The following is a 15,423-nucleotide window of genomic DNA, read 5'->3' as shown; positions in this document are numbered from 1 at the left end:
CTATCAAAAGAAACAGAAAATAATAAGTGCTGGGAAAATGTAGAAACACTAGAACCTTTGTCCACATGTTAGTGGGAACGTAAGGTACTACAGCCACTCTGGAAAACAGTATGGAGTTTCCATAAAAAAAAATTAAAAATATAATTACCATATGATCCAACAATTTCATTTCTGGGTATAGACACAAAAGAATTGAAGACAGGGTCTCAAATATTCTTACACCCGTGTACATAGCAGCTTTATTCACAATAACTAAAACACAAAAGCAACCCATGTGTCCATCAGTGGATAAATAGATGAGGAAAATATGGTATATACCTACAATGGAATTATTCAGCCGAAAAAAAGGAAAGAAATTCTGACATATGCTACAATATGAGTGAGCCTTAAGAACATTATGCTATTTGAAATAGGCTAGTCACAAAAAGAAAATACTGTATATGAAGTACTTAGAATAGTCAAAATTATAGAGCCAGAAACTAGAATGGCAGTTTCTAGGAGCTGGGGAAAGGGGAAGAATGGGGAGTTACTGTTTAATGGATCTGGAGTTTCAATTTTACAGACAAGAAGAATTCTTGAGATGGATAATGGTGATGATAGTATTTTATGGATGTATTTAATATTGCTGAAGTGTACACTTAAATATGGTTAAGATAAATTTTACATTTTTGTATTTTATCATACTTTTTAAAAAATGGGAGAAAAACACTGAAGAACCACACAAAATAAGGTGGCATTATTATTTATTACCAATGATGGGCTCTTTTCCAATTCTGGGCAGCAAGAGATTTAATTAAAGTGGCTGGCTACTCTATTTATGCATACTTTTATCTCACAATCAGCCTTCCTTTACCTTACCAGAACTTCATATTCAGAACTCTATATTACACCTCACAATTTATAAATCTATGAATCAGTAACTCATTCTTTTGGAAACCTCTATTCTGTTTTTGCTAGAAACCTGGTGAGCACATGAGATAGTAAGTTTCCAACATCGCTGTGTATCCCACAGCTCCTTGACATTGAACTGCCTGCAGAAACTGTTGAACAATACTGGTGGTCATCCTTATCTCATTTCTGTAAAGGCTAAGAAAGGGTTTGAATTTTTTTCACACATTTCAAAAGGCATATTTACACTTGAAATGTGGGAATAAATGAGCCAAGCAAAGAGAGAAAATGCAGTGGTAAGAAAGAAACCTCAGAACATTCTGATTCTAAGAAACCAAAGTGATTCTGGTTGCGGTCCATCACTGATGAGTCAGCACTTGTGGGATATTTCCTCTGGGGTTAGTATGTTTCCTGGAATCCTGTTGTTTTTTATCCATCCACTCCTTTGTGTGAAGGTCAGGTCTACCATGCCTTCTTAAGTTGTAGGACAGATCTGAGAGCCCTTTTCTCTGCAATTCCATCTTCCCTTTGTTGACTATTCATAATGCTTATTGAAATACAATCCACGTCATAAAATACACCTCTGGAAGTATACAATTCAGTAGCTTTTAGAGTATTCATAGATTGTCTTCATTTTGTTTCCTTTCTTAATTTCCTCGGGAAAAGAAAGAGCCCTAACTACTCACTCATGGATTCAATATATTTATCAAGCCCATAAAAGATCAAATAAAAATTTCTGCCTTCATGGAGCTTGCATTCCAGTGGAGAACACAAACAATAAATAAATACAATAAGCAAAGTACAGAGTATGTTAGAGGTGGTAAGTGACTGGAAAAAAAAAAAAAGATAATAGGGAAAGGATGATGCTTGGTGGTACTCAGTCATGTCCAACTCTTGGGGCCCCATGGACTATAGCCTGCCAGGTTCCTCTGTCCATGGGATTTTTCCAGCCAAGAGTACTGGAGTGGGTTGCCATTTCCTTCTCCAGGGGATCTTCCCAACTCACGGGTTGAACTTGCGTCTCTTGCATTGGCTAGTGAATTCTTTAGCACCTGCACCACTTGGTAGGGTGTGCCAATTGATGGTGGGTGGGAGAGGGATTGCAATTTTAAGCTGAGTGATTAGGGGAAATCTCAGGAGAAGATAACATTCAGCAAAGACCTGAAAGAAATGAGGGAGTAAACCCTGTTCTGATCTGGGGGAAGGCCACCCAGGTAGAGTTAACAGTAAGTGCAGAGACCCTGCAGAGAAGGCAATGGCACCCCACTCCAGTACTCTTGCCTGGAAAACCCCATGGACGGAGGAGCCTGGTGGGCTGCAATCCACGGGGTCACTAAGAGTCTGGCACGACTGAGCGACTTCACTTTCACTTTTCACTTTCATGCATTGGAGAAGGAAATGACAACCCACTCCAGTGTTCTTGCCTGGAGAATCCCAGGGACAAAGGAGCCTTTGGGCTGCCATCTATGGGGTCACACAGTCAGACATGATTGAAGTGACTTAGCAGCAGCAGCAGAGACCCTGAAGGGAGAAGTGTGTCCAGAGCTTAGTAAGTGAGAAGGAGAATGGAGGGAAGAGAGGTCAGAGGGCCAAAGGTGGCCAAATCTCATGGAGTCCTGAGCCACTTGCCAGGATTTTGGCTTTTCTTCTAAGATAGAGAACCACGGAAGTTTTGATCTGAGGAATGCCGTGAACTGATTTGCTTTGAAGAGGACCACAGTGGCGGCTGTGTGGACTTCAGTTTGCAGGGGAAGAAGGAGACAGCCTAGTTAGGAGGTTAATTGCTTTAATCCAGGTGAGAGGGGGCATGGCCTGGACCAGATGGGAATGGTAAAGATAGGATGAAGTGGTCAGAGTCTGGATAAATTATGAACGTAGAGTCAACAGTCTTGGTTGATGGAAAAGATGTGCAGGACAAGAGAAAGAGAAATCTAGAATGACTCACAGACAAAGCAACCTAGATGTACATTGACAGATATGAATGGACAAAGACGTTGTGGTACATATACACAATGGAATATTACTTAGCTATAAAAAGGAATACACTTGAATCAGTTCTAATGAGGTGAATGAACCTAGAGCCTATTACACAAAGTGAAGTCAAAAAGAGAAAAACAAATATTGTATATTAATACATATATATGGAATCCAGGAAGATGGTACTGATGAACCCATTTGCAGAGCAGCAGTGGAAACGCAGACATAGAGAACAGACTGTGGACACACTGTGGGAAGGAGAGGGTGGGACAAATGGACAAAGTAGCATGGAAACATATAAATTATCATATGTGAAATCGATAGCCAGTGGGACTTTGCTGAATGAGTCAGGGAGTTCAAACCAGTGCTCTGTGACAACCTAGAGGAGTGGGATGGGGTAGGAGGTGGGAAGGAGATTCAAGTGGGAGCGGAAGGGGGCATATGTATATCTTGGCTGATTCATGGTGGATGTATGGCAGTAACCAACACAATATTGTAAAGCAATTATCCTTCAATGAAAAAATTAATTAATAAAAAATATTTTTAAAGTCCAGTGCCAGATGGCAACAGCCAATTGGTGAAGCTAGTTAGGTGGGTCAGGAAGCAGATTAATATACTGCATTTATCCCAACAGGAGAGTTAGAATTTTAAGCCTGAAAACATGTGAGCTGATCTGCATCTTCTCAAACTAGTAAAAGACAAAAAAAAAATTTTACTTGTTATCACATTATTTCCAAAATACAACTCAGCTAATTAAGTATCAAACTGCCGATCATATACAGGGTATGGTTATTTCTATTTTGAAGGAAAAAAACATTTTCCTTTTACTTAGCTAGTGGTCAACTACCTTAATTGGGAAATCTAACACATTACAGCTGTCGCTGGAAATTAGCAAAGGGACAGTTCTGCTTGAGGTTACTCTTCCTGCCTAAATTTGTTTGTAATAAAGCCTTTCAGCTACCATTTTTATTTAAGTTGATAGTATCAAGTGCTTGTATTACTACACTAGCTATAATCTAATAACTGCTTTTTGTTAATAAACTCTGCACAGAATTGCATCTATTTATTAATTATATGCTTGCTCTAGACTTAGCTAGTACCAGATTGTGTTTCTCTTTCCAAATCTCCAGGCAGTGACATCACTTTGGTGACTTCAGAATCACCCATGGTGGGAGGATTTATGCCATAGATATTGACAAATGCTTTAAATCAGAACTTCTTTTCCAGACAGCAGGTTTCCTAGCACACCAGTGGACATAGCAGGGGGTAGAGTTATGAATGCCAGCTAAAACCTAAAAGCCACTCAGCAGTGGCAGGCGGGAGGTGAGGGGGTGGGGAGTGAATACAGTGGGGGCCATCTGCCCAGAGAGGAGGAGAGCTTTATCACTGACATTGTTTAGAATTGCTAGTTTAAAAGGATAATAAAGAGCAGACCAACTTTAAGTCTTTAAATTCTCTATAGACCATATTCTTCCATATGGCCTAAGCCCAGGGTAGATCCTTCCCACCGACTGCCACCTCCATTCTAATCCTACTCACTGCCTGGTTACCATATGTGTAACCTCTAATTTACCTTTGTAAGCCTTTGTTTCCTCATTTGTTCAACGGGGATCATAAAATCTGCTACTTTGCTTGCTGTGCAGATTCTAGACAATATAGTATGCACAGTTTTCATTCAATTAATGGTGGTATGAATAACCTAAGGTTTCCTCATAGTCTTAGGAGAAGTTGGAACCTCTATGGATCAACAGCATCTTTGTATCCACTGTGCTTTCCAACCTCTGAGCATCTTTAAATGCTGTTCACCTCAACTTGGAGCCACTTCATCTCCTATTTTCATCTCTCAGAGTTAACCCAATTGCTGCCACCTTCACGAGACTTTCTCTTACTCCCACAGCTGACATAATCTCTCTTTCCTCTAAAATTCTTGGGGACTTCTTGACAGCTCTCTGGATTAGAATCTGAATTTTAACAGGATCCCCAGATATGTACATTAAGTTTTAGGAAGCCTTGTTCTAAATCACTCAAACTTGGCTGTACATTGGAATTACCTATGGAGTTTTGAAAAAGCCTGATGCCTAGATAGATCCCACTCTCGAGATTCTGATTCATTTAGTCTGAGATGCAGCCCGGGCATCAGGGCCTTCCAAAACTCCCAGATGATACTAATATGTGGCTAAGTTTGAGAGCTACTGGTCCATAAACTCCCCTTATTCTCCCTTTTGGGGCCTGCACACTCTCTAATGTTAGGGTCATTTTTGTCCACATACATTTTCTCACTTCTATCAAGCTGTGTCTTTTAAGAGCAGAACTATTTATTAATTCAACTTTTATAAACTCATCACTAGGCATATAATAGGAGTTTGGTAAATGTTTATTGAAAAAACAGTGAATGAATTGCTTTTGTAATCTAGAACAGTTTGTAATCTAAAAGTGTTCTGTAAATGCCATAAGTGTGACTTTTGTCCTAATTGGAAGACTGGTTGAACGTATCCAGGAAATTGTGGAATTATTTCCTCTTTAGTCTAAGACCACATCTCTGAAGAAGAGGAGGCTGGCGGCTAGAATGGGTTTTCTGAGAAGAGCCTCTCTCGGTACCACGACAGCTGACCTCCGCCATCTCCATGCGTTGTTTACAGAGAGCCACAGCTTGAAATCTTAAGACTCCAGAGGGCAATGCAAAAGGAGGCCGCCCCTCCCTACACTCTGCGCATGCAATTCAGAACTGCTGGCTGAAACACGATGATGTTATTGTTTCTTCCTCTCTAGGGTGCCATTTTGATATTTATGGGGATTGTTGTCCTCACTATGAAGGCATCTGTTATTGAAATGTTCCTTGGTAAGTACTTTTATATGTGTATCTGGATACGCTTTTAACATTCTCCTAATGTCCAAAGACTCTTGCCAAGAGGTTTAATCCAAGACAGAGCATATAAACAGTTCAGTGTATCTTTTTAGGATAAACATTTTGGAGAGATGTTTAACTGAGAATGTTAAATGTAGATTACATTTAGGATGTATGTCTATATTTTTTTTACATAAAGCAAGTATATATTGCAGATGTATGTCTACATATTAGATATTAAGAATACATACATAAACACATATTTGTGTGTGTGTATATTATTCAGCAACTGGCAAGTAGTTCAGATAAAGTATATTGACAGATTCTGAATTTAGGAACCTTATTTCTTAATTTCTCAAAAAAAAAAAATAATTCTTATCTCTGACGTGACCTTGTTGTTGTTGTTCAGATGCTGAGTCTGACTTTTTGTGAACCCATGGACTGCAGCAGGCCAGGGTTCCCTGTCCTTCACTATCTCCCAGAGTTTGCTCAAACTCATGTCCATTGAGTTGGTGACACCAACCAATCATCATATCCTCTGTCATTCCCTTGTCCTCTTTGCCTTCAGTTTTTCCCATCATCAGGGTCTTTTCCTTATGGCTCAGCTGGTAAAGAATCTGCCTGCAATGTGGGAGACCTGAGTTCGATCCCTGGGTTGGGAAGATCTCCTGGAGAAGGGGAAGGCTAACCACTCCAGTATTCTGGCCTGGAGAATTCCATGAACTGTATAGTCCATGGTGTCGCAAAGAGTCAGACATGACTGAGCAACTTACACACACACACACACACACACACACACACACACACACACAGGGTCTCTTTCAATGAGTCAGCTCTTCGCATCCGGTGACCAAAACATTGGAGCTTCAGCTTCAGCATCAGTCCTTCCAGTGAATATTCAGGGCTGATTTCCTTTAGGATTGACTAGTTTGATCTCCTTGCTGTCCAAGGGACTCTCAAGAGTCTTTTCCAACACCACAGTTCAAAAGCACCAATTCTTCAGTGCTCAGCCTTCTTTATGGTCCAACTCTCACATCCATACATGACTACCGGAAAAACCATAGCTTTGACTATACAGACCTTTGTCGAAAAAGTAATGTCTCTGCTTTGCAATTTGCTATCTAGGTGTACCATTGGCAACGCATACTTTAGGAGATGAAATCCTTTAAACTTATCACCAGAGAACACAATTTGGGGTAGGCCCTTAAGGAGCAACAAGTAAGCCTGCTGAAAGAAAGAAAAGTGATGATGGGTTTGGCACTCAGCCCAAGAGTAATCTTCTGTTAATCTTGGCCGTATAGGACTGTGACCACTCTGTGTCAGGCAGAGTGATCTTATAGGCCATTGTGATGCTGTTACCAGGGAAGGGTGCAAAGGCCTTTTAGACAGTATTAGTTTGCTAGAGCTGCCATAACAAAATACCACAAACTCGGTGTCTTAGAACAATGAAATTTTATTCTTTCACAATTCTAGAGGCTAGAAGTCCAAAATCAAGGTGTCAGCAGGGCCAATTCCCTTAGAAGGAAATATGTTCTATGCCTCTCTTCTAGCTGCTGGTAGTTTGCTGGCAATCTTTGGCATTCCCAATCTATGCCTTCACCTTTACATGGCGTTATCCCTCTGAGTGTGTCTGTATCTATATCCAAATCTCCTCCTTTATAACCCCAGTCTTATTGGATTAGGAGCCCAGTATTACCTCATCTTTGGGCTTCCCCGTGACTCAGTGGTAAGGAATCTACCTGCCAATGCTCGTGTCAGGGGTTCAATCCCTGGGTTAGGAAGATCCCCTGGAGAAGAAAATAGCAACCCACTCCATTTTCCTCCCCAGAAAATTCCATGGACAGAGGAGCATGGCAGGCTATAGTCCATGGAGTCAGAAAGAGTCAGACACGACTGAGCCCACACATGACTTCATCCTAACTTAACTAATTACAGCTGCAACCACTCTATCTACAATCAAGGTCACATTCTGAGGTTGTGGGGGCTAGGACTTCAACATGAAGTCCAACATGAATGTAGGAGTCCTATGAATGTAGTAAGTAGGGAAGGGACACAATTCAACCCATAATACACTCAGAATGCACAAGGTCTGTGCAGAGGGAGTCTACACAGCAGAACTGAGTACTGGAGGAGAAAAAGGTGACACAGCTGGAAAGGTAAGGGGATTCCTGGCATGCTGGTAGGAGACTGGGCTAGGATGCTAGGGGAATCTTGTCCTGACTCCACCACTAACTTAGCAAGGAATATTCACATTAAGAGCACAGGGTCCTTTGTTCCCACCTTGCCCTTCTGAGAGGCATCTGTGTCCCCTGTACTAACCTGTAGGTTAGGAGAGGTGGACATGGTGGGATGGAGGTAGGGCAGGAGGTCAGGAATAGGAAGGATTTAGCCACAGTAAAACAAACAGAACAAAACAGAAACCCTGAGGCCAGTTCCCATTTGCCATGTCCCCCACATTGTGGACCAAGAAGAACTTGACTGTCCTTCTTTGACCTGCCCTTCTGCAAAATCCATTTCTGCTCAGGGTTGGCTCATCCCAAAAGTAAGAAATCAAAGTGGAAAAAGGAGATTCCTATTACAAAGTTCTTTCTCTATGTCCTTACATGCCCCACTCCCTACCATCTTTTTATGCATCTGCTTGTCTCCATCCCAGGACCATTTCTCTCAAGTTCCCCATAACCCCCTTCAGTACCGTGACAGCCTCCCTGTCCCACATCCTTATCCAACTCATTCTCCACCACACCCCGATTAATCTCCCTAAAGCCCGTATCTGATTCCACTCTCCTGATTTAACACTCAATGTTTTCCTTTTGTCTTTACGGTGGAGCCCAGGCCTCTTAAAGCACTTTGCTTGCTGACAAGGCCTCTCTGATATGGCTCTTTCCATCCTTTCCTGTTCTCCTCTCAATCACAGAGTTCAATCCTGGCTTCCAGGGACCTGGAATGTGCTGATCCTCTCATTCCCCTGAAAGTTGAGTCATTTACTTCCCGGACTTTGACTATGTGGTTCCCTGTCCTAGAATATTCTTCCTCTCACCCCCACACATCCTAACAGTCTTCCAGGAAGCTTCCTCTGCCCTCCAATTGATAAGACCATCTTCCTGCGAGCTTCCCTGGAGCCCTGTATTGATTATAAGCTCATCATATTGTATTCACCTCATCAGGAGTCTGCTACCCTGACACTCACTGAGCATCACCAAGCGCAGGAGCTGTGTCTTGCTCATTGTTGCATTTTAAGTCCTCAGCACATCTTACAGGCACTCAAGAAACATTGCCAAATAAAGTATTCTCTCAGGGATGTTGGATATTTCAGGTTTCAGAGTCTGAGTCTGAGTCTGAGTCTGAGTCTGCACACCACAATTCCTCTCTGTGAGTTTTTCCCCCACACCAAGTGATTCCTCAACACCAGCTGGGTGTCCGACAACTCAGTTCAATTCTGACACCATCCACCTGGAGATAGCATCAGATTCCACAGGGAAAGGCTCAGTCTCTCTCACATACACATACACATACACACACACACACACACACACACACACACACACACACACTCCAGATGCCAACTGCAAGTCAGGTTCTCACTTGCTCTTCTGACAGATTGGCCACAAATCAGAGGTTCCCGTGACCTGCTCCTTGGGTTTGATTAATTTTCTGGAGCAGCTCACAGACCTCAGGAAACTAGTTTATTCACTAGATTACCAATTTATTACAAAGATATTAAAGGATACAAATCAATAGCCAGATAAAAGAGACACATAGGGCAAGGTACTGAACAAAGGAGCTTCTGTCCGCATGGAATTTGGGCCCAGCACAGTGGCACATGGAAGAGCTCTGGTTTCTCAACATGGAAACCCTTTGAACCCCCCTCTTTTGGGATTTTCATGGAGGCTTCATTACATAGACATGATTGATTAACTCACTGGCCATTGGTGATTGATTCAACCTGCAGCCCCTCTTTCCTCCTGGGAAATCAGGAGATGGGAATAAATTCCAACCCTCTATTCTGGGTTGGTTCCCCTGGCAACCAGCTCCATCATCTTCAGGGATTTTCAAAAGCCACCTCATTAACATAAACAGTTGTAACTGAAAGGGGCTTGTTATGAGTAACAAGACATCCATTTCACCTTTATGACTCTGATTTCAGGAACTGAGGACAAGAAATCAAATATTATAACAAAAGATGCTTCCATTGCTCTTATCACTGAGGATATTCCAGGTGTTTAGGGAGCTGTTAGCCAGGAACTTGGCCAAAAGGCCAAAATGTGTATTTATAATAAATTACCATATCACACAGAACCATCCAGTGATCCCCCAAAAGCCCTCTAAATTAATGTCAATTAAGTGTTTAACAGATATATATCAGAGCTAGCATGTTTGCTCTAAATATGTGTAAATTTATGACGTAGCAGAATTTAATGCTGCCAACTGTCATCAGAGCACCACGTAAATCAACAGCTGCACTGATGGGGAGAAAGGAGCCTAAAAAGCCTAAGGCTGCACCAGAAACGTGCATTCTGGCTCCAACTTCTGTCCCCACCACCTCCAAAACAGCAGATTTAGCCAAGATATCAATCTTGACCTTGGTTTCTTTTCTATAAAATAAAAAAAATGACCTCCAAAGCTCCTCCCAGCTTCAATATTCAGTGATCTGAAGCATAGTTTATTGACTTATGTGATTATAGAGAATAAGTTGTCCTGTTTCTGCCCTGGAGCTCTGATGTATTTGATAGTAGATGTTTCATTGAATATGCAACTCCAAAACGAAACATAGGGGAAATTTGAGCTGATTTAAAATGATCTGCATTATAAATCAGTTTTTAGGAAGGCACTGTGAACTCTGTTAAAGAGAACCAGATCTGGACAGTATTTAAAGCAGTAAAAACAGATTTTAATCAGAAACCACCGCGAGAGGGGAAAGGAGAGACAGTGTTATACGAGGCTCAACTCCGAATACAACAAGGAAAAATGGGGATTTATAGCCAAGGAGCAGGTTGCAGAGGTCAGGGAATGGAAAAGGCTGAGAGGATAACAAGAGAATAGGGAGATTCTTGCAAAACTGACTAGACAGGGTTCTTGCTAAAGGTAGACCAGAATGATCAGATATCAAGAGTGGAAGATTCTCTCTGAACAAGATTCTTGCTAAAACCACATGATGGAGGCCCTACAAGGACAGACACAGCCCAAGGTCAAAGCATCATTGAGAAGAGGGCTTAGAGGAGCCTGATAAAATTGGTCAAGGAGAGAGTCCTTGTTAACACCACCTGAGTTAGTATCCTGAGTGGCACTAAGGGATCGAACAGGAAGTTGGTGGGCTAGAATGGGTCATTCTTATAAAAGTTCTAGATACATATTAAGCATTCAATACCAGTAACGCTGAAGAAGCTGAAGTTGAACGGTTCTATGAAGACCTACAAGACCTTCTAGAACTAACACCCAAAAAGACGTCCTTTTCATTATAGTTGACTGGAATGCAAAAGTAGGAAGTCAAGAAACACCTGGAGTGACAGGCAAATTTGGCCTTGGAGTACAAAATGGAGCAGGGCAAATACTAATACAGTTTTGCCAAGAGAACGCACTGGTCATAGCAAACACCCTCTTCCAACAACAAAAGAGAAGACTCTACACATGGACATCACCAGATGGTCAACACCGAAATCAGATTGATTATATTCTTTGCAGCCAAAGATGGAGAAGCTCTATACAGTCAGCAAAACAAGACTGGGAGCTGACTGTGGTTCAGATCATGAACACCTTATTGCCAAATTCAGACTTAAATTGAAAAAAGTAGGGAAAACCACTAGACCATTCAGGTATGACCAAAATCAAATCCCTTATGATTATACAGTGGAAGTGAGAAATAGATTTAAGGGACTAGATCTGATAGAGTGCCTGATGAACTATGGACGGACGGAGGTTCGTGACATTGTACAGGAGACAGGGATCAAGACCATTCCCATGGAAAAGAAATGCAAAAAAAGCAAAATGGCTGTCTGAGGAGGCCTTACAAATAGCTGTGAAAAGAAGAGAAGTGAAAAGCAAAGGAAAAAAGGAAAGATTCCCATTTGAATGCAGAGTTCCAAAGAATAGCCAGGAGAGATAAGCAATCCTTCCTCAGCGATCAATGCAAAGAAATAGAGGAAAACAACAGAATGGGAAAGACTAGAGATCTCTTCAAGAAAATTAGAGATACCAAGGGAACATTTCATGCAAAGATGGGCTCGATAAAGGACAGAAATGGTATGGACCTAACAGAAGCAGAAGATATTACGAAGAGGTGGCAAGAATACACAGAACTGTACAAAAAAGATCTTCACGACCCAGATAATCACGATGGTGTGATCACTCACCTAGAGCCAGACATCCTGGAATGTGAAGTCAAGTTGGCCTTAGAAAGCATCAGTACAAACAAAGCTAGTGGAGGTGATGGAATTCAAGTTGAGCTATTTCAAATCCTGAAAAATGATGCTGTGAAAGTGCTGCACTCAATATGCCAGCAAATTTGGAAAACTCAGCAGCAGCAACTGGAAAAGGTCAGTTTTCATTCCAATCCCAAAGAAAGGCAATGCCAAAGAATGCTCAAACTACCACACAAGTGCACTCATCTCACATGCTAGTAAAGTAATGCTCAAAATTCTCCAAGCCAGGCTTCAGCAATACCTGAACCATGAACTTCCAGATGTTCAAGCTGGTTTTAGAAAAGGCAGAGGAACCAGAAAGCAACTTGTCAACATCCACTGGATCATTGAAAGAGCAAGAGAGTTCCAGAAAAACATCTATTTCTGCTTTATTGACTATGCCAAAGCCTTTGACTGTGTGGATCACAATAAACTGTGGAAAATTCTGAAAGAGATGGGAATACCAGACCACCTGACCTGCCTCTTGAGAAACCTATATACAGGTCAGGAAGCAACAGTTAGAACTGGACGTAGAAAAACAGACTGGTTACAGACAGGAAAAAGAGTATGTCAAGGCTGTATATTGTCACTCTGCTTATTTAACTTATATGCAGAGTACATCATGAGAAAAGCTGAGCTGGAAGAAGCACAAGCTGGAATCAAGATTGCCAGGAGAGATATCAATAACCTCAGATATGCAGATGACACCACCATTATGGTAGAAAGTGAAGAGGAACTAAAAAGCTTCTTGATGAAAGTAAAAGAGTAGAGTGAAAAAGTTGGCTTAAAGCTCAACATTCAGAAAACTAAGATCATGACATCTCTGGCCACATCACTTCATGGGAAATAGATGGGGAAACAGTGGAAACAGTGACAGACTTTATTTTGGGGGGCTCCAAAATCACTACAGATGGTGATTGCAGCCATGAAATTAAAAGACGCTTACTCCTTGGAAGGAAAGTTATGACCAACCTAGACAGCATATTAAAAAGTAGAGACACTACTTTGTCAACAAAGTTTCGTCTAGTCAAGGCTATGGTTTTTCCCAGTGGTCATGTATGGATGTGAGAGTTGGACTGTGAAGAAAGCTGAGCACCAAAGAACTGATGCTTTTGAACTGTGGTGTTGGGGAGGACTCTTGAGAGTCCCTTGGACTGCAAGGAGATCTAACCAGTTCATCCTAAAGGAGATCAGTCCTGGGTGTTCATTGGAAGGATTGATGCTGAAGCTGAAACTCCAGTACTTTGGCCACCTGATGCGAAGAGTTGACCCATTGGAAAAGACCCTGATTCTGGGAGTAATTGGGGGCAGGAGGAGAAGGGGACGACAGAGGATGAGATGGCTGGATGGCATCACTGACTCGATGGACATGAATTTGGGTAAACTCCGGGAGTTGGTGATGGACAGAGGCCCGGCGCGCTGCGATTCATGGGGTCGCAAAAAGAGTCGGACATGACTGAGCGACTGAACTGAACTGAACTGAAGTATTTGCTAATTTGATCACTGGCTAGATGTTATGGCATTTCATGTCTTTCCTTGAATGTAAATGGATTCTGATTATAATTTATTACCAACAGGAAAAGAGGAACACAAGTGCCTATTAACCGTGCTAATGTTTTAGAAAGCATTTTTCATTATTACATCAATATGATATCAATATGACCAAATTAAAGAACCATTGTCTTTTTCTAATGAGAAAAGAAACATTCTACAAAAAATATAGAATATACATATATATGTGTGTGTGTGTATATATATGTGTAAGAAATATACTTTAAAATGGGAAAAACACAGAAAATATAAAATAGGAATTATAATTTCACCATTATTAACATTTTGGGATATTTTTGTTCCAGGTATTTCTCTCTGTATATGTTCTAATTTTGTCAGAATCAAGCTTACGATTAGAGCTTTCCAGGTCATTTAATCTTCTGCTACACATCATTCATAATAAATGCTTTGCTTGTTGTAGTCGCTAAGTCATGTCAGACTCTTTGTGCCATGCACTGTACGGAGCCCATGGAGCCCACCAGGCTCCTCTGCCCATGGAATTTCCCAGCCAAGAATACTGAAGCAGGTTGCTATTTCCATCTCCAGGGAAATTTCCCAACTCAGAGATCAAACCACTTCTTCTGCTTGGCAGGCAGAATCTTTACCACTGAACCACCTGTGAAGCCCTGATAAATACTTCGGTTCATTCAGTTCAGTCGCTCAGTCGTGTCCGACTCTTTGCAACCCCGTGAATCGCAGCACGCCAGGCCTCCCTGTCCACCACAAACTCCCCGAGTTTACTCAGACTCACGCCCATTGAGTCGCTGATGCCATCCAGCCATCTCATCCTCTGTTGTCCCCTTCTCCTCCTGCCCCCAATCCCTCCCAGTATCAGAGTCTTTTCCAACGAGTCAACTCTTCGCATGAGGTGGCCAAAGTACTGGAGTGTCAGCTTCAGCATCTTAGGATTCCCCTACTGTTGGGACATGCTCAACCTTTCATCACTCCCAGATTGCTATTAGAAACAGTGCTCTGGTACCTCCTTTGTGGGCCAGCCGTTTAGGCTCACTGTTTCCACTGCAGTAGGCACAGGTTCTATCCCTAGTAGGAGAACTAAGACCCTGCATGCAGTGTGGTGCAGCTGAGAAAAAAAAAAGATAGAAAGGAAAAGAAATAATGCTGTAATGAACATCTTTTACATAAATTTAAATCCTTGTCTATAGTTCTGATTCAGTTCAGTTCAGTCGCTCAGTCGTGTCCAACTCTTTGCAACCCCATGGACTGCAGCACGCCAGGCCTCCCTGTTCATCACCAACTCCCAGAGTTTACTCAAACTCATGTCCATTGAGTCAGTGATGCCATCCAACTATCTCATCCTCTGTCGTCCCCTTCTCTTCCCGCTTTCAATCTTGCCCAGCATTAGGGTCTTTTCAAATGAGTCAGCTCTTTGTATCAAGTGGCCTAAGTATTGGAGTTTCAGCTTCAACATCAGTCCTTCCATTGAATATTCAGGACTGATTTCCTTTAGGATGGACTAGTTGGATCCTAGTTGGATATTTCTGGCAATAACTTGGGATATATTACCTGGTATATATATTTTTAGGACAAAAAATAGAAATGTTTTTAAGGCTACTGAAATGTACTGCCCATGGCTTTCCAGGATGACTCTACCTGCTCAGAATTTACTAACCATGTACTAGACTGCCCTAATCCCAAATCCACACCAGGAATAACTATAATCCTGATTTCAATATTCAGCACACAATATGAGAAAATATAATGTCATTTTGCTTTAGCCTGCATTTTTTAATCATTAATGAGATTTAA

At 41.7% G+C, this 15,423-nt stretch overlaps 1 protein-coding gene across 1 annotated transcript in view; it reads left to right on the top strand.

The window, feature by feature from the left end:
• The window catches only part of VIT (vitrin), a 118,715-nt gene that overhangs the window by 19,895 nt on the left and 83,397 nt on the right, over positions 1–15,423 (top strand). Inside the window, exon 2 of the mRNA XM_061156308.1 lies at positions 5,635–5,704. Coding sequence (XP_061012291.1) covers positions 5,653–5,704 — 52 coding nt within the window. The 5' untranslated portion in view covers positions 5,635–5,652. The remainder of the gene's footprint in view (positions 1–5,634; positions 5,705–15,423) is intronic.

The sequence above is a fragment of the Dama dama genome, chromosome 11, assembly GCF_033118175.1.
Source record: "Dama dama isolate Ldn47 chromosome 11, ASM3311817v1, whole genome shotgun sequence".
NCBI classification, from domain to species: domain Eukaryota; kingdom Metazoa; phylum Chordata; class Mammalia; order Artiodactyla; family Cervidae; genus Dama; species Dama dama.
This window is presented reverse-complemented; position numbering and strand designations above follow the sequence as displayed.